The sequence below is a fragment of the Haliotis asinina genome, chromosome 6, assembly GCF_037392515.1.
Source record: "Haliotis asinina isolate JCU_RB_2024 chromosome 6, JCU_Hal_asi_v2, whole genome shotgun sequence".
In the NCBI taxonomy this organism is placed as follows: Eukaryota; Metazoa; Mollusca; class Gastropoda; order Lepetellida; family Haliotidae; genus Haliotis; species Haliotis asinina.
Genome location: NC_090285.1, coordinates 6,064,476 through 6,083,019, shown reverse-complemented (window position 1 = coordinate 6,083,019; position 18,544 = coordinate 6,064,476). Strand labels below are relative to the sequence as shown.

General features: G+C 38.8%; 1 protein-coding gene across 1 annotated transcript in view; it reads left to right on the top strand.

The window, feature by feature from the left end:
* The window catches only part of LOC137287490 (transmembrane protein 135-like), a 174,349-nt gene that overhangs the window by 129,935 nt on the left and 25,870 nt on the right, over positions 1-18,544 (top strand). The window contains exon 7 of the mRNA XM_067819823.1: positions 15,466-15,507. Within this exon, the coding sequence (XP_067675924.1) occupies positions 15,466-15,507 (42 nt within the window). The remainder of the gene's footprint in view (positions 1-15,465; positions 15,508-18,544) is intronic.

The following is an 18,544-nucleotide window of genomic DNA, read 5'->3' as shown; positions in this document are numbered from 1 at the left end:
AAAGGCAACTGAAAATTCAATTACTTGCTTTGGCAGTGTTCTAAACATTGGGCATCTGTAGTGGGGTGGGATGAGCGTCATGCTGGGGAGAAAAGTTGATCTTGGGATGAATGTCAACTGAGACAAAATTGATGAGCTGTCAATCATTGTATTTCACACAGAGGAAGTCTGCCACTAATTAAGAAGCAAAGAGCAATGTGTCAATCCACGAGTGTTATGGGGTGTTTAGCTGACCCCAAACTTCTTTATTTTGTAGATCACAGCGCCCTCTAGTGTAGCCTCATTCAAATGACTGTCTGTGAGCCTGGTTGCACTGGGTTCCACTACAACACTATCAAATAATTGATCATGATTACGTTCATTGATTTTTATGTCCACTTTCATCAGATAAAATTCAAGTAAATGGATATTTTCGTCTTGAATCAATCTTGTTGAGAATCTTCATCAGATTGCCAATCCAAATTTTTGTCCGCCAAGTGATGTGAAAAAGTTAAACAAATGTGAAAATACAAATAGGGAGTATGCATTCACATTTCTCACTCACTATCAGCCAAGGTTTTCTTATTGGAAGAGATTTGTTTTGTCTTAATCATTAGGTTGTGTGAATTGGTGTCCTTGTGGTTTGTCAAGCATGTAGTTCTATTCCTCTACAGTTACAGTGGGTGAATATCTTGTTAATTTCTTATCCAATATGGCCACAAGTGGAGATAACAAACTGTTTAAAAAGTATTCCTTAAAATTACCTCTGTGCTAACTGTATTTTTTCCAAAGTTTAATTCTGGATCAGTCTGACAGTGTGATGATGTGGACTAGGATAGTATTAATAGCTGCACTCTCATTTCAAGGACAGTTTGCCCTCACAAACCCCTCAACATCTCCACCAGAACAGTCTCAACACACACTTCAGTTGTTCTTCAGCGTGGCTGCCATATAGTTGGAATATTGGTGAGAGCGGCATAAGGCTAAACTCACTCTTCAGCATGTTCCACACAATCTATGAGTGTTCTTCCTGGAGTTTCACCCCTTCGTGGGCTGCTCATCAGACCTGGGCTGTTCTTTTGAGGGTTCACAATGTTAAAAACTCACTCCATGGCTGTTCTTGTCTTCAGAAGGTTTCATCCTTCCATCTTAGCTGTTCTTTAAGACGTTCCACACACAAGTGGGGTGTTCCTCAGAGGGTTCCATCCCTTCCTTGACTGTTCTTGTGAGGGTTGAAGCCCACCTGCTCCTGGGCAGTTCTTTTCTTCAGAAGTTTTAAGCCCCACAGCTGTTCTTCAGAGGATTAAGAGTCTGACCTGAACCTGACCTGTTCTTCAGAGACTTCATTCCCTCCTTAGGTGTTCTTCTTAGGATTGCCAACGAACACTCTGGTTGTTGTGTAGAGGGTTTCCAACACCAGTTACCAAAACTTTCCATCCCCAAACTGTATTTTAGAGGGTTTCTTACCCACAACCTGGGCTTGTTCTGTGGATTTTTTAACCGCTCTCCTTGACTAGTTTATAGAGAGTTTATAACCCTCAGGTGCCCCCACCCTCCACCCCATCCTACACACCACTCTTCACCTGGGCTGTTCTGTAGATAGAAATGAGTTGGCCACAGATGAGAGGGCAGAGAAAATAGTCCCAGATGGCTTGTCAGAATGTTGTCAATGGAACAGACAATGGCAGTGTTATTGGCCAATCACACAATAGACGGGATAACAAAACACAACTAGTCCAGGGTCACTGGAGGTGATGGAATGACAGGAAGAGTGTGACTAGAAGATTGAGCCGCAGATTACTGGCAAGAAATGCATACACAACCCAAATTGCATTTAATTCATCAGTGTTGATGAGTAATTTGGCTGCACGCTAGGGGATCAACTGAAGATGGATTAACTGCAAGTGATATCAAATCTTGAAGCCCTGCAATAAAATTCATGTCATCCATGAGACAGTGTGTCTATTCTTAAGTGGTGTCTAAAACTAGGATGTTTTCTTGAAAAGGAAAACACTCTGGAGAATATCTGTTTCAGAGCTGAAAGCACTGAAATGTTTTCAAAAGTAATTCTGCTTTGCGAAATGTACTTTTGTGATTTTGAGGTGTGAAAGTTTGTCTCCTGAGTAAGGTACAATTTCTAGGCTCTTGTGGGACTCTGTTGCTGTCGGTGTTGGCTTGCTTGCACGCCAATGTGCAGAGCTCGCATTGTTTGTAGCTTCCAACAGGAAGACATTGATCAAGATACGGGAGAAAATGCAGTTTATAAAAAAAAGGTTTAATGAAATTTTCTAAAAGCATTGGCTGTTTTGAAAAATGTGTTTGTGATAAAAGTATATGGATGTTTTCCTCTTTGTATTTTGAAACAAAATGATATGGCAAAAGTCTAGTAAAGAAAGGCCATTATGGAGAAATTAACTTTAACTCTCATGTGGTCTGTTGCAGTTTTCTCTTTCTGAGCATGGTTTGAGATTAGACAGACGAACGTACATAAGTATTAACGTAGTTAGAAATTCCCACAGTCCATCAGATTGTCATGAACCAAACCTATCATCTCAAACCATTTCACTATTGAAACTTATTCTTGCTGCTTGATCGATCGGCAGATTGTCCTCCAAGTTTGAACTCAGAGGATTTGTGTGTAAATTTCTTCAGGAAATAACTTCTCAAGAAGGAAATGTCTACCTCCAAGGCAGTTCAAATGATGTCTCTGGCATGTTTAGTAAATTTATTTGTCCCTATTGGCCTTCCTCTACGCAAGTTGTCCTTCCTGTGCCAAGTAGCCAGCAGAGTGCTCCACCCCATACCACATGCCTGTCCCTGCCCCCCACCCTGGCTTCACCCCCTCACCCTGGCTTCACTCCCTCACCCCCAGTGTCCAACCTGGGAATGTATAAACATCTCAACATCATGAAATCACCTTTCCAAGAACAGCAGTAATTACTGCTCATTCCTTGAAAAACTCAGTTCCAGGTATTGTGATTAGTACATACTTTGATGTAAATCATTCCCTTTTTCTATTCTTTCAAAAATTAATATTATGAAAGTTTAACCATAACAGAAAAACATTTATTTCCAAATAGTGAACCAGGTTACAGAAATGATTTGTCAGTGAAATCTGTAATAATCATTAAATATCGTCTTACAATCAATCAAACAAAAATAATTTGTGCTATTATCATGACAGAATGTGCCTATATAGTTAATAGTATACTACAGTTTTAACATACTTTTGTGGTATGATGTGGAAGGAATGAATAAGTGAGTTTAATTGTATGCTGCACTCAGTAATATTTCGGCTTTTTGGTGGTAGTGGGGAAAATAATCAAATCTGGACCAGGCAAACCAGTGAAGAACAGCATGAGCATCAGTGTACACAACTGGGAACCGATGACTTGGGTTAAGCAAGTCAGTAAAGTGTGATGTTGTGATGTGGATTAGTGAAGGGGAAGTGATTGGACTCGTGGCTTGTCAGCTTAATTTGAGAGGGCACCTTGAAACGATGAAGGTATAGGAAATTTGGGATTATTGTAGCCTGGGCACAAGGATGAAACACTGACAAACCAAGAGCCATCTTGAATCTGGGCATTGCAACACCACATATGTCACCTCTGCCCCCTATCGCAGTACCACAGACATCAGACACTTCTGACCCTATCGCAGCACCACAGACATCAGACACCTCTGAACCTATCGCAGCACCACAGACATCAGACACCTCTGACCCTATGGCAGCACCACAGACATCAGACACCTGTGTCCCCTATCGCAGCATCACAGACGTCAGACACTTTTGACCCTATCGCAGCACCACAGACATCAGACACCTCTGAACCTATCGCAGCACCACAGACATCAGACACCTCTGACCCTATCGCAGCACCACAGACATCAGACACCTCTGCCCCCTATCTCAGCACCACAGACATCAGACACCTCTGTCCCCTATCGCAGCACCACAGACATCAGACAGCTCTGACCCTATCCCAGCACCACAGACATCAGACTACCCTCTGCCCCCAGTTTGTGCTAAGCATCTAGCAGCAGTTGTTAAACATTTACACTTGGAGGGCTGTTTGTTCTTCAGATATACTTGATTATTATCATATTTGTTTAATTTTCATTTTTTCTTATCGCAGTATGGTCTCAAGTAGATGTTGAGTTTCTGTAAACTATGAATAAGCTTGATGGGGATAGGTTTCAGCTGAGCTAACAACCTGGCCTTGACCTTCAGACAAAGGATACTGAGGCCATCACCTGACAAGGACAGTGTTCAGTCGGGAATGTCCTGCATTGTCCAGCAAGCTCAGTGGGTGGCGCCCATGTGACAGAGATACCTGGCTTGCCATGTAGCTAGCCACTTGATGCCGTTGACCTTCAGGACATTCTTGAGGCAGAGCTGAAAGGTTGTCCATAAGGAGGCGGCTGCTGCCACTTGTCTTCTGCCAGAAGGCAATACCAGATAAAAGGTCGACCTGAGAAGATGTCTGTTAATGTATAAATGTAGATATGTCACGATGAAGGAGGGTGGCAGACACTTGGCTTGTGGCAGCTTGGAACATATGGCTGGGTCACTTCCAAGGAGGACATAGAACCTCTAACATGCGCTGCCAGCCATCTGCAGGAACATTACACACAGTGGTCAAATGTCATGCAAATATTGGCAATTGTTCCCAAGGCAACTGAGGAGACTGTAAGTTGTTTCCAGTGATCACATGGGGAGGATCAGTATCTTCAGTGTAAACACATCTGCCCCGGAGGGGCTCATAGGAGGAAGTTTACAATGCACTTAAATACAGTTATTCCTAGCAGTTTGTCGTACTGGTGTAATTCAATTATCTTTTCATAATTGTTAACATACTCATTGAGACATGTTCTTCTGTGAATATGTCACTCATGTTAAAGTTGGATCGACTGTTTATTGCCTTTAAACATCTGACTTCATCACGATGTCCTTTCCTGTTCATTGTTTTAGCAAGATATGTTTGCATGTGTATGAAAGAAATGAAACACTGCATAGTGAGCAACTGAATAGTGGTGGATCCAAAGCATTGCCCCCACCACTGCCATGCTCACCACCTACCACAAGCCAGCCACCCAAAGCACTGAGGCACTCTGTGTGCAGGGGTGTTATCCTAACTTGAGCTTAAATTTGATATGTTTTGTCGCTGACAATTTGATTACTGGGAGTGTAGGGATTTTTTGTATCTCTTCCACATCCCAGCAAGTAGTATCAGAGGCCAGCCTGTTTCCATTACAAATATAATACAGTTTCCCTGCTTTACTGCAATTGAATACACTGTATCATATTTAGCCATGTTCAGCCAAGTGTGACGTGCCAGTAGGCCAGGCAGAGGCTCGCAGGCACTCAAGTGTGGATGATTTATTACACTATTGTTCGACTTAGTTCAAAATGTCCTCCCTCTAATGGGCTTGTGTCAGGGAGGGGACTTGGCTGTCTAAGCAGGGCCTAGTCTGTCAATGGAGAGATCCCATGAGGAAATGCTGTTAAAGTAGTAAGGTGCCTAACTCTGAGCCCCAGCTTTATAACATATTTGTACGATGTTTGTCCCTTGTGTGTGGTGGTCACCTCGCAGAGAGATAGGGACTCCCAACAGGTTTGGTCTTCATGAACACATGGGCACGGCTTGATGAATTCAGCAGCTTCAACCCTTGGTAGTTGGGCAGAAGATAGCCATGGAAACTTTCAATCAGTTCACTCATCTAGATTTGGTTTCCTGGGAACGCAAGTGAATGTTTTAACCATCACATTAATGTCCCTCAGTACATCTTAAACACTGTAATTTTTCTATTCACAATGTCTGTTTTATAGTATCAACAACTGTCCATGATATGTTAAAAAAATAATTAAAATGTAATATACTGTGACAGGCTTCTTTAAAAGAAATCTCTTTAGTTAATGTAATTTCAGTAATCATCAGTCATCTTATTTTGACATGTTCATGTATTTATGCTATTTTGTCAGCCGTATTGTGGGTGTATGTCTTGTACAGAAAACATCTTCTTAGAACCGTTTTCTTCAAAACTAGTTAAATAAGTCTGGGTATGTTTTTGCAAGGCATTGATAACTGCTGAAAGAAATCCTTGTGTATTTATCTCGTAAATATTCACCAACCCATGGGATTGACAGTGACCAGATTGTATGCAGATTGGCTTGGCATTAGACAATGGTTGATCAAATCGCTGTTAGGGAAAGTATTAGTCCTAATCTGCTTCAGGTCAGGAATAAGCTATGGTACTAGGTGTGTGAGCAGTATTCTTTCAGTAGATGTTTCTCAGACAATGCAGTGGACTGGTAAAATGGTGAAAAGATTACTCAAAAGCACTCCTTGGAGCTATCAATTTGACATATAACATCAGACTTACATGAGTAAAGACCTTCTTATGGAAATACATTAATGGTGTTTATGGTAGGGTTTATTGAACGTGTTGTGTGTTGCGTGTCAGTTTACAGAAACGTCAACACAGTGACAGTGTACGAGCAAATGTTCCCTAACCCACTGATGTAAGTCAGAGGCCATTGCCAGCGTGCATGTAGGATTTCTATACTAAACCTTCTCAATCTCCTGCAGGGTGACACTAATCACTTGTATTGATTCCACAATTGACTAGCATTACTGGGCTTCTCAGACAGTACAAGAAGGTGTCACAACTCAGCTAGTACATCGCTCAGGTAACATCACCCCTAGGTCGTGCCTCTTTTCCGCCAGGATTACGTGTTGTGGTCATATTTCAGATTATGACAGTTGACATAATGATTGATCGGCTGTCAGTCTCAGTGCATTCAGATGTCAAACCATCCATGATGCACCATAGCGCCTTCGCAGCAATGCAGAAGACATTATGCTGTGCAACACACTAGCAACACTAGCGGCTGTATTTTCTATTATACCACACTGCACACATGATAAAGCAGTCAAATTCAATTCAATTTCTAGTCGAGATGACTGGTCTTGCATAGGAATGTAGGGGGCACGTATGCCTAGCTAATCATCTGGAAATGATTAAAGTATTAGTGGTTCACGTGCCTACTTTGGTAAAGCTATTTCATGCATGTGAGTTTAAATTCTGTCAAGCCTAAATCATTACATCAAGTATTTGTCCAATTTGTTTGGCCACTGAGTCGAGTAGATGTCGGTTGCGAGTTTCCACTGTGTTTGTCAGTCGAGAAAATACTGACACGTATTGATGTGTTATGTCATTTCTCGTTGCCGAACTTGCCGTGATGACAGAGAGAGAACTGGTGACTTTGGGCTCATTTTTTGTCTTGATGTTACTACCAGGCAAATGAGAAATACATTCAAAGCCTACATTATCCAGCTTTTTGTGCTGATTGGGCCATTTAAATTTTTAAGTGATCATAATTTAGTAAAATAAACCTTTTGAAATGATTAACACAACAAAATTTAATAAATCTGCAATAAATAAACTCCCGTCCAAATGTGAAGGCATATTCATGCTTTCATTAAGTGATTCTCCCACATCAAACAACAAATTAAAAACCTACAGATTGGTCAAGTCATCCGTAAATCTTGAGAACTATCTATTTCATCATGAAGATACAGCTAACGTTTTTCAAAACTTCATTTAAGTAATTAAACTCAAAATTGAAATTGGAAGTTATAAAAAACCTGCAACCCCACATCATCTTTGTGAAACGTGCAGTGTCTTAGAAGATAAACAACACAATATAATATCTTGTACAAAGTATAAGGAAGAAAAGGAGTTACTTCTACAAACATTGCTTTTTCACAATCAAAACTTTGCTACTCTGTCAAGAAAAGAACAATTTTTAACATTTTTTTCAAACAGAACTCCAGAAACTATTTCTAAAATATGTCATGGTAGTTACAGTTTCAACTGAATTTGGTGTATTGCCACATATTGCTTCCATGTGATGATACTGCATATGATAATGTGTCATTGTAATGTATATCATTTATGTACCTATATTTCTACATGTTTGTAGCTACTGCGTTCATATTTATAGTTTATAGAATATTGGTACTGTTTCACAATGGACTGCTATGAAATTGATATCTTATCTTTTGTTATCTTATCTTTTGTTATCTTATATTATCTCATGTAATGGTTGACAATTGTGTGACTTAAAACAGCAGGAGAAATAGTTGTCTTAAAGAGTAATTTTCGTTTTTACTACAAAACAAACATATTTTCCAACAATAAATGGCTATGTTAGATAGGCCTGTCTCAAACTTGGCGCAGTATATGGATGTGGAACCAGAGACAAATTGCTATTGCATGAACAATGTATTTTGTTCTGCTGGAATCTTATGATATGATGTTTTTGAAACATTTACTGGCAATCTTTTGTATTTCAATGTTTATTTGATTATTGCTTTTAGCCTTTAAATGAAAACTGTGGTTCTAATCAAACCATAGACAATTTTTATTTTTTATTTTTTTTTGTGTGTGTGTGAGTGATTTTAGAGTAAGCCGCTTTTAGCAATATTTCAGCAATATCACAGCAGGGGACACCAGATATGGGCTTCAATATTTTCTGGAAAAAAAACTGCAGTAACAAATTTTCCCGTGTCTACCAACACAACTGATGTGGAAGGCTTTACAAACAAGGATTGTGCCGTGAGCCTTAAATATTTGTGCTAGACTACTAGTCTGTGACTAGTAACTTCTTGTTAAGACCACTAAATATTCAGTGATGGTATTCCTTGATGAAGGGTGACATTTGAGGTTAATATTCTTAACCAGTTTTCAATGCATCAGATTTGCTTCAAATTAAACTGAATAAGAAATGACAATATGTAAGCATGACTAGGTACAAGCTCCTTTTCATTATATTTTATTTTTCTTCCTATGAACTTTTTTTCTGTAAAATATGTTCATTTCAGAGACAAGTTGTTAGTCTAGTCACGGTACAATTGTTTTGCTCATGATACAGAATGTGAAGTTTCTGTTTTAAGTAAACACCCACAGTGGGTATGGTACAAACTATGAAACAATGGCTAGTTGTGAAGGAAGCACAATTATATGGAATGTATCATAATGATATAAACTCGAACAAGTTAAACTCTAACTGACTGTGGTGTTACTGTCAGGTGTAAAGTTCTCCATCACAGCAGACGGCATATACATCTGAAGTCTTGTCATCTGCATCAACTTAACTGCACAGTAAATCTTAAAATGTGATTACATATGTTCTCATGTCAGTCTGAAAACTCTATATGTGTGTTTATGAAACATGTTTGTGATACATGCATGAACACTGTCACTCTCATGTTTGAGGCCACATGGCTCCTAGGCCAGATAAAACCCAGTCTCCCTCTTGAAGGTGGCCTCTCGGTAATCAGATCATTTTTCTGTGGTGTAGCAGGGAAGGTTGTGTATCAGATTCTACCCAACTATCTTGAGCAAGTGCCCACCTGTTAAAATATTATGATTGAGGTGATTATTGCAACCCCAGAAGCAGCGGGGATGGAGCAAGCATCAGTGTTCTCTCCAGTGTTTTACTGAGATTGAAGGTGTTTTATGTGTTTGGACATTTCTGGCTTGCTGGTATTATGGATTATATGGACTTAGCTAAGTGTGATAAATGAGGCCCTAAGATAATTGTCCCACGCTGACAACCTCTTTCGGGTGATTCTACAGCCTTCCAAATTCAAGAGGTATAATTTATCATCGCTATCAAAAATCTATAAGGTTCACACAACAAAACATGTTAAATTGATGAACACGACCCAAACTAGCAGCCAAGCTGGTGTCAATTACTAGTGAATAATTAGGTAATAACGATTTACTGATGGGATTTTAAAGGTTTTATTGGAAAAGATTTGTTGAGGTTAAAATATGTGGCTAAGCCAATCTGGGTGCTGGTGATAATGTTTCCGGCATATGCGCAATTGATACATCGCTATTAAATATGATTAGACCTGAAGGGTGACGGTGTTATACATCACAGTTTAATCACATCTACATTAAGTCGGAATTAATTTTCCATGACAGGGTCGTCAGTGTTGGCGGCAATCCATCATCTGTGGCTGTCAGCCATACAATGAGAGGTCAACTCTGCGGAACATCCTTCAGTGTTAGCTTCCTACCTACTGTTTTCTCAAGACCTCAGCTCCTTCTGTAGACAAACTACATATATTGTCAACTCTATGTTTCTACAACTTTTGAAAAAGCTTTTGTTTCAAGTCACTCATCTGTGTTTGGGCTGTCTCGATGTATCACTGTTGCATGTCGTTATACTTTAATTTGCTCCAAAAAATCCAGGGATTATGTTCTGCCTTGAATTGGATTCAGTCTTGCATAGGACATAAAACGGTCATAAAAGTGTCAGCATTCTTTCAACAAAAGCCTCATCTGAAAAGTCAATGATTTGCCATAGAGAGAACTTATCCAAGCATTCAGTGGCACTGGCCACATGGAATAATGCTTATTGGTCAAAGGGAGATAACTCCTCTGGGTGAAAGTTATTTTTACTCAATCCTGGTGTGATTTATGCAAGATATGGTCATGTGTTGGTAAATATGCACAAAACATTAAGATGGGGTTCTTGTGGAGAAGGATTATTTTCTACTGTCATGTAGCTGTATATTTTGTGTTTGGTTCTGGTGATGTTCTGAAGATTGTTGTTGAACTACGGAGAATGTTGTCTTTTTACTGTCTAGAAAGGTGAAGAGCTGGCATTGGGGAAATGGCTGGAAATTGGAGAAAGTAAAAAAAAAAAGTTGTAAAAAGCTGATGGCAGTTGCAAACAGATATCAGACGTAAATTCCAAATATCTGTAACATTCGTAGTTAACTAGTTAGCCACATGTTCGTACAGGGAGAAATGGACGAGACTGTCAGGTCGGAGAATTGTGTTTCACTTTGTTTTGTTTTGACGTGGTTTTCGCTGTTGTTTTCTCCAATCAAGTTGGAAGAAGTTGTGTTCAAACTGTTTCCCATACTTGTCTACAGAGGCTATGTACACTAGCCAAACCTTTTCTTCTTCTGAACACGACATGCCAACTGCACATCAGCTTCAAAGAGAGTTCGCAGGTTGCCGTCTCTAGAATTGCCTCAAAGCCCTTTGATGCTTTCAAGTTTGGACATTTATCAACACTCAAATAATGATTTCCAACAAAAGTGATTTTTCATTTGTTCAGGTGAAAATATATTTTGCCATCTGTTCTGCATACGAAAGGTCAAACCATGTACTACTGTTTCTGTGTGTTGGGCAAAGAAAATCAATGTCTTCACTTTTTGGCGCAGAAAGGTCATGAAGTAAAAACATGTTTATATCTTAAATTGTTTAAGTAAAGTATTTTTAAAATATTTTTTAAAATAATTTTCATCACAGTTTCTTAGAAAATTAAACAAAGAATTTCAAAATTAATATTTTTTAAAACTCCAGCTTTGTTCATTCATTGTATGAAAGGGCTGTGGGAAAGATTTTCATTCCACCACTTGCATTCGGAATAACCCAGCATGGTAGTTTTGTACAAAAAAGGGAACCGACTTTGACTTTTTGTATTGAGCCTGAAGTGAAGGATTAAATCTAGAAAATATGCCTGAAAGGTAGATTGAGAGGGAGATGAATTCATCTTGAACAAGAAGGCCAGTCCTTGTCCCCATGTCTCAGTGCAGTCCCATATCCTAGTCCTCCTCATCTATCACTGTATGTTGTGGTGGTTGTTTTTAACTAAACGCTATATTCATGATGGAAGTATGCTGTGGTAGGGGTCGAGGGAACCCCACTGAGGGCCAAGTTCCCTTACAACCCTATATAGAAGCAGCCCCTTTGCCCGGGCGCTCCTTTACAACCCCAGTCAGGATAAATGGATAAGGTGCTTGCCTCTATCAAACGCCAGCAGAGCTGCTATACACTACCTAAACCTCATCTACATTTGAAAAGAGTCAGGCTTGAGAAATGTTTTGGGCTCTGAGTCTCAATCTCAGGGCTGTCAAAACTGTCAAGGCTGTGTATGGCAAGATGGATGACGGTCTGCTCAACACCACCATGCATTCCACAGGGAGCCCACAGTTCCTCCACCAGGGGGAGCTTCATACACAGCTGCCTCAACACAATTGGTCATCAATCATTCCTTGACATCGTGACCTCCTGCAAACTGAATGACCAATCACTGCAGGTGAATTAATAGGGCTGGACACAAAGTGACCAATCAGGCAATCCTTAAATGATTAGGGGTCTGTTATTGCACAGCTCCTGTGGTGTGTGGTGACAATGGGGCTGGTGTTATCGTATAACAATTAGCTAGTGGCTGATTGCTGCTTGTACATATCTACATAGCACTCTGTCAGTCCACGGCAATGTTCTGACAACAAGCTGTCATTTGGCCATATTGTCCGAGGTTAAGGAGGCAATCAAACCAGGGGGAAAATAACTGTATCTGGCGCCAGGGCTGCTTCTCAACAATCTGATCGTGCAAGTGCTGCAAGACCTGTTACTAAATTTGGGAATGACAAAAAGTGAGGAAATACGTTGTTGGGCCAGATATATTTCTCCCAAATGTCACAACAATATGTCTGTCATTTACAGCGTCTACCACATTTCCCGAGTTACTTATTTATATGTATCCTCTGTAGTAACAGTAACATAATTTCAAACACTTACATGTCAGCATTATCTTTTGGTCTTTAACAGTATGGCCTTTTTGTAGTATTCAAACATTTGAAAAACATGTGAGCAACTTTTGATAATTTGAATAAGTAGACATATAAGATAAGATATTTGTTGCAAAAAACATCCTTGAGACAGATTGCAAAACTTCTTCCATTACAATTCAAATTTGATTTACTACATATGGTCAGTGGTATATGTTACAGCAAGTATTGCTGTATCAACAAAACCTTGATGTTGTCAGTACAGTCTGGAATGTACAGTACATCCCTTCATTCATTGAATTCATTTACAATTCAATTAGCTACATAGTTTATTACCTCTTTAATGGAAGACAAAATGATGTACTTTGTACAAAACAGAAATACTTATGGACTACAAGTGTATTCAGAAAGAAGCTCAGCATTTAAGTGTATGACTTTAAGTTTTGCAAAACAATTTTATGTTGGAAATCGTTTGCTTGTTTTGAATGTGAGAAAACATGGCAGCATGTTTTTTTGCTGAACTATTTTGTCATGAAAAATAAAAGCATCATGTAACGGAACTCATCCTGTACGGGGGTTGGCTCGTCCATTTTCTTGAAGGAAAGTAAATTATGTTTGTGTCGTATTTTGATCGATCATCTGGCATGCATCTGGAAGAACAAGTTCTTCAAGTATTTCAGCTGGTAGACAAAATTCAAGTATTTTACTAAGTGTGGGAATCAAAATGAAAATTGGATTTTCGTATAAAACTGACATGTTGCCTTGAAAACATAATATGTACTGTGATTTTCACATGTTTATAGGATTACATGTAATTATTTTCATGAAAGTACGGCAGTACTCATTTGCATTTTGATTGGTGGGCTGTATTATTACAGTGATGAGACCAGTCTCCTTGAAGGAACAGATAGCTCTAACTGATGACTGAAAGCAATGCCCTTTTCAAGGATGGAGAGATTACACACATGTACAAATTGCTTTTATATGTACCATTAAAATAAATAAATTAGGGGATATCGTATTTACAAGATGACAACAGTGCAAATGATGAAGCAAAAGAGGAAACAGATGATGAGGAGAAATTAAGTGAAAATGTGACAATTTATTCCATTCCTTTGGAAATGTTTCATCTGTATGAATATATAATACTTGTTCTCATACACACTGGCATTGGTTAGTGGTATGCTTGCAAAACAAAATATCCCCTGCTTTTTCATGTGGTATATGTCAGTGAAAAAGATTGATTGTCTGTGTGTGTTATATTCATCTTGTCACATTCAGTGCTGCTTACTAGTGAAACCAGTCCGTAATTCACCAATGAAAACATTGTAGTTTAGGCTAATAAGATCATAGTCTCTGGTTTATGGCAAATTATATGTCTGGTGATATAAAATTATCATTACTTTGTCATTTGTTTGTGACATTTATTGGTGTTGTGACTCCTGATCTGTCATGTGAATAATCAATCAATATGTGCCACAAAACCATACACAGTGTCTGAAACTACTGGAAAGAGGTGCATGGCCACCTAATTCTCTCATATTACAACAGTTAATGTCACAGCCAAAGCAGTGTGGAACATTCATATGCTTCTTAACTTCTGGTGAACAGTACATCAGTGAAGATGATGCATTTATACAACAGATTATGAATATTCTACCTGTTTTGTTTTTGACGAGATGTGGGATAATAGTGAGATTGTTTTTTGCTTTATCTTGTTGTCATGTTTGTTTGATTGTTGTGAACTGCTGCAGTAGTATTGCATCTGTGTCATAACATGTAAAACTTGAGTCTGGACTAGACAAACCAGTGATCAATATTATGAGATATGTTCACTATTCCCTGGATACTTTGTTCCACATTAAACCAAGTGATGGAGCCTGATGACCAGATCCACCATTAGACTAACAACTCGTCTTTCAAATGAACATATTTTACTGAAAAATTTCATTGTAAAAAAAATAATAGGATGAAATGGAACCCTGAGACTTTCTTCATTTTCAGTAGCTAAGGAAATCTACACTTGCCACATTTTCTAGACTTGTGTGGGCTTTCTTGGACATATTTGTTTCAGGGTCTGTGTCACAGACTAATCCACCATCAGTGAGCAGCCAGTTATCTCCCATCTGACCCTGATGACCACACATGTATTATTCAAATGTTCAACAAATGCAACATGAGTCAGCACTTTTCAGTTACAGAGAAATTGGGTTAAAGCATTGTTTTGCGTATCTGGCCTAAAATGACTTCATTGAGACTCATATTCAAATTTGCTTCACCCTGTATTCAAAGAAAATTTGTCACAGACATATTCTTGTGGCTTATTTCAATTAATTTTTGCCGTGGACATATTCTTGTGTCTTTTTTTATTTAATATATCTCACGGACACATTCTTGTGTCTTGTGTCAATTAATTCATGTCAGAGACATATTCTTGTATTATTTTAAAGTTTATGTCACATACATTCAAATCAGCCTAAGAACTTTAATGATTCATCCATTTTTTTAGTTCACTTTGAGAACATTAAATGAAACAAACTATAATCTCATATTGTTGCTGATGACTTAACTGCGGAGGAACCAAGTTGCAAATCTAGTGTTTCACAAGCAAGTTTTCCACATCAGTTCCAGTGTTTGACCTTCTGTGTAGATACTCTGATCCGCTGGCTGAATGTAATCCCTTGACATATTCCCTTTCACAAGCATCATCATCTCCACAATCCTCGGTGGACATTTTGTATGCATAATCTCACTCAAACTGCAGATTGATCATGTAAAAACTATTGCTATTCATACATTTTTGGAATATTGGTCATTGTTTCTGGTTTAGCTGCATGCAAATAAGAAGTAAATTACTCAAAGGACTATGTTTCTTTTGCAGACAGGAGTCCGGCCTGCCTCAGTCCACAATCTCCAGCCTCCAGTGAGTAGCTTCACATGATCAGGCTCCACTGTGTCATATTTGCTTCACAGAGAGCTACCATCACTTGCCTCAAAGGGCTGACAGTAGCTTCAGTTTGATTAATTGTGTTGTCAGGTGACAGTTTGCAATTACAGGTTTGTTTTCAAATTTGCTCTGACAAAAAGTTTGAAAATTACCTGGATCCACTTTCACAAAGCGATCTTAAGCCTAAGTTAAAGTATAGGAGTTACAATCACCTTAGCACTAAGATAGCATTGTGCTAGCAGAACCTGAATTGCAACTGTTGACTGAAACAGTTGTCCTTTCACCACATTCAACTGCACACCGACGTGGCAAATAGTAAAAAGTAAATGCAAACTGAATTTTTATACCAACCAGGATTTATCACACACAAAACTCCAAAACCCAAGATATAAAATTCGGAACTGGCAGAATCTGGTTTTGCTTGGCAGAGATACCATTGCCTTAAAATTGAATAGGGCTTTTTTCCTTTCTTTGTGTTTTCCAAACAACCAAACATATTTGGCTAACTTTAAAGTCGAACTGATGTCAGAAGCAGAAGTTGTTTTCAAGTATCTCTGCTGATCTTTTGTGGACTTGGATATATGTGCTGTAGCACCACTGGCATGGCAAAGACAATGATCAGATTCAATTATATGAATATTACAGGCATAGTTAGAGTGATTGACATGTGAACCATTACTAGTGAGTAGTATGTGACATGGAGTGACTGTCTCACAGTCCCTAAACCATATTATTTTCCCTACAGTCTAACCCTACCTGCAGTTTTAAAGCCCTAAATGAAGCAAGTGTAGATTTTTCCAGATTCAGAGACTCTGGTCTGCTTAGGGCTCCTTTTCAGTTTAAAGAGGTTTGTTTGTTACTATCAAAATTACCCATATTCATACACTAAGTGTAGTCTAAGTGACCTTGGAAGTCTAAGTGACCTTGGAAGTCTAAGTGACCTTGGAAGTCTAACTGACTTTGGCTTGACTGATTGCAACCTTGGTGTAATTGGTGGGTATTAACACTAAGTGACTTTGTTTTTATTCTTAGAGAGTGGCTGAGCATACAGAGAGAGAAATATTTGTATTCTGGTGTCACAAATCTGCAGCATTTAAAATGTAAAACATATTAAATGTACATAGCTAAGAGACATAAAAATGCAAACAAACGTGGGGGCTCCCTGGTCTATGAGACACACATACCACTGACAAAGATGATTTGAGTTACACTTTGACATGACATTGATTGTAATCTTGGTGTAATTTGTAGTCAACTTGACATCACCTTGACATGACACACAAACCTGTTCTTTGATTTTCCTCAGTGAGTAATGGTTAACATGTTAGCAATGAAAGTTTACTGATGTCTGCTTAGATATATTTTAACAAAACCTTTTTGGTTTTTTATGTTTACGGAATACGGTTTTGACAAAACTTTTACTGTTGTTCCACAAGGAATCCCTTGTGAAGTATTGGTCTTAGGTATTTCCAGAAATGAGAAACATAAAGTCTGTTAGGTTAGGCCTAAAGCTTCAGTCTGACTTGCATGTACTAACTCAACTGATTAAAATTCATTGAATTTTTGTTCCCCGTAATTACCTTGCTTGCGTGGTGAGCAGCAGTCTCGCACAGCGTATTTTGGGATCAGGATAAGGGCTGCTATCGGAATGAGGCTGCTCGCAGGCTGACCTGTTAGGATGGAAATTACAGTGTGTTGGTTTTTTTATCAGAATTACCAGAATAGTGCATGATGGGAAGGGCCAGGGTCAGTGGCCCTGTTTGCATGTGGCATCATATAGGATTAATCTTGCAGATTGGAGATGGTGCCATTGCATGAATATATTAGTGTCAGTGTTTTGTGCAAGATGGCACTGAGGCGAATTTAATGCTTATTTAAAGTGACAATCAGGGCCTCATCAATACCATCATCCTGGTTATTTCCTGGTTGAAATTCAAACCCATTCATTACACTTCGTTTCCTCACTAATCAATTTGAAGAAATTTCTGTTTCACCTCGTGAAAATGGAATTAATACTGCTCAGTCATTTATCGCTGTACATTCCAGCAACCAGATAAAAACATTTCATTTTGGTCTTGTCTGAAATGGCCTAATCAAGTACTCTGTTTATAATACTAAAAAAGACCTGACAATTTGATGGCCCAAAAAAGCCAAAAATATCCAAATAAATGGAACGTTTTTGCATCTGAGTAAGTGTTGTAATTGTGTCTGAGCAACTCTTGGGAATGTGTACTTGAAATTGTATCCAGAACCATTGACTCATAAGGGAATAAATTACTTAAATCAGAGGATATAGAGTATCTTCTCTTTTCAGGAAATAGTACTCAGTGGTTGTAGCTTTATGTTACATGGTATCAGTTTGAGAAAATTAAATTCTGAATCCTTTCATTTTGATAAAGAATGTTATTGAAAACTTCTTTATGCTTATGCATTGGACAGAAGTTTGAATACAAGTGTCAGTAAGTAATCAGAATTCAAACTTATCAGTTCAGAGTGAGAACATCATGGGCAGGACAGAAGTGGTCGTCAGTACCTCATACTTATCTCCCCTTGTGCCTAGGACTAAATAGCTATCATAATTGTCTCCCCTGTTTACGTTGACGGAATAGGTCAGCAATATTCACTCTAAGAATAAATTAATGTTTCACTTGAGACTTTCATTTTCATGTTTTTACAGTGGGTTAATCACCTAAGTCAGGTTTTGGGAGATTGTTTTGGAGTAGTGACATTACACAGATATTCCACCCCTAGACATGATGTATTTCTAGATATTGACACCAGAGACCTTCCTCAGTGTAACCCTACATTTGGACAGAGATCAGATGAAACTTTGTGACAGAGTGACACTTGGACATCTGCACTCCCCACACAAAATGATCACAGACAGGAGGACTGTGATGCTGCTAAGCCGTCCATGATGCTGCTCAGTGTGATTGGTCTGATGATGTCACCTACAGCAACTGGAAGACAAACCTTACCATGACACAGATGTGAATATGTATGAAGGGGCAGT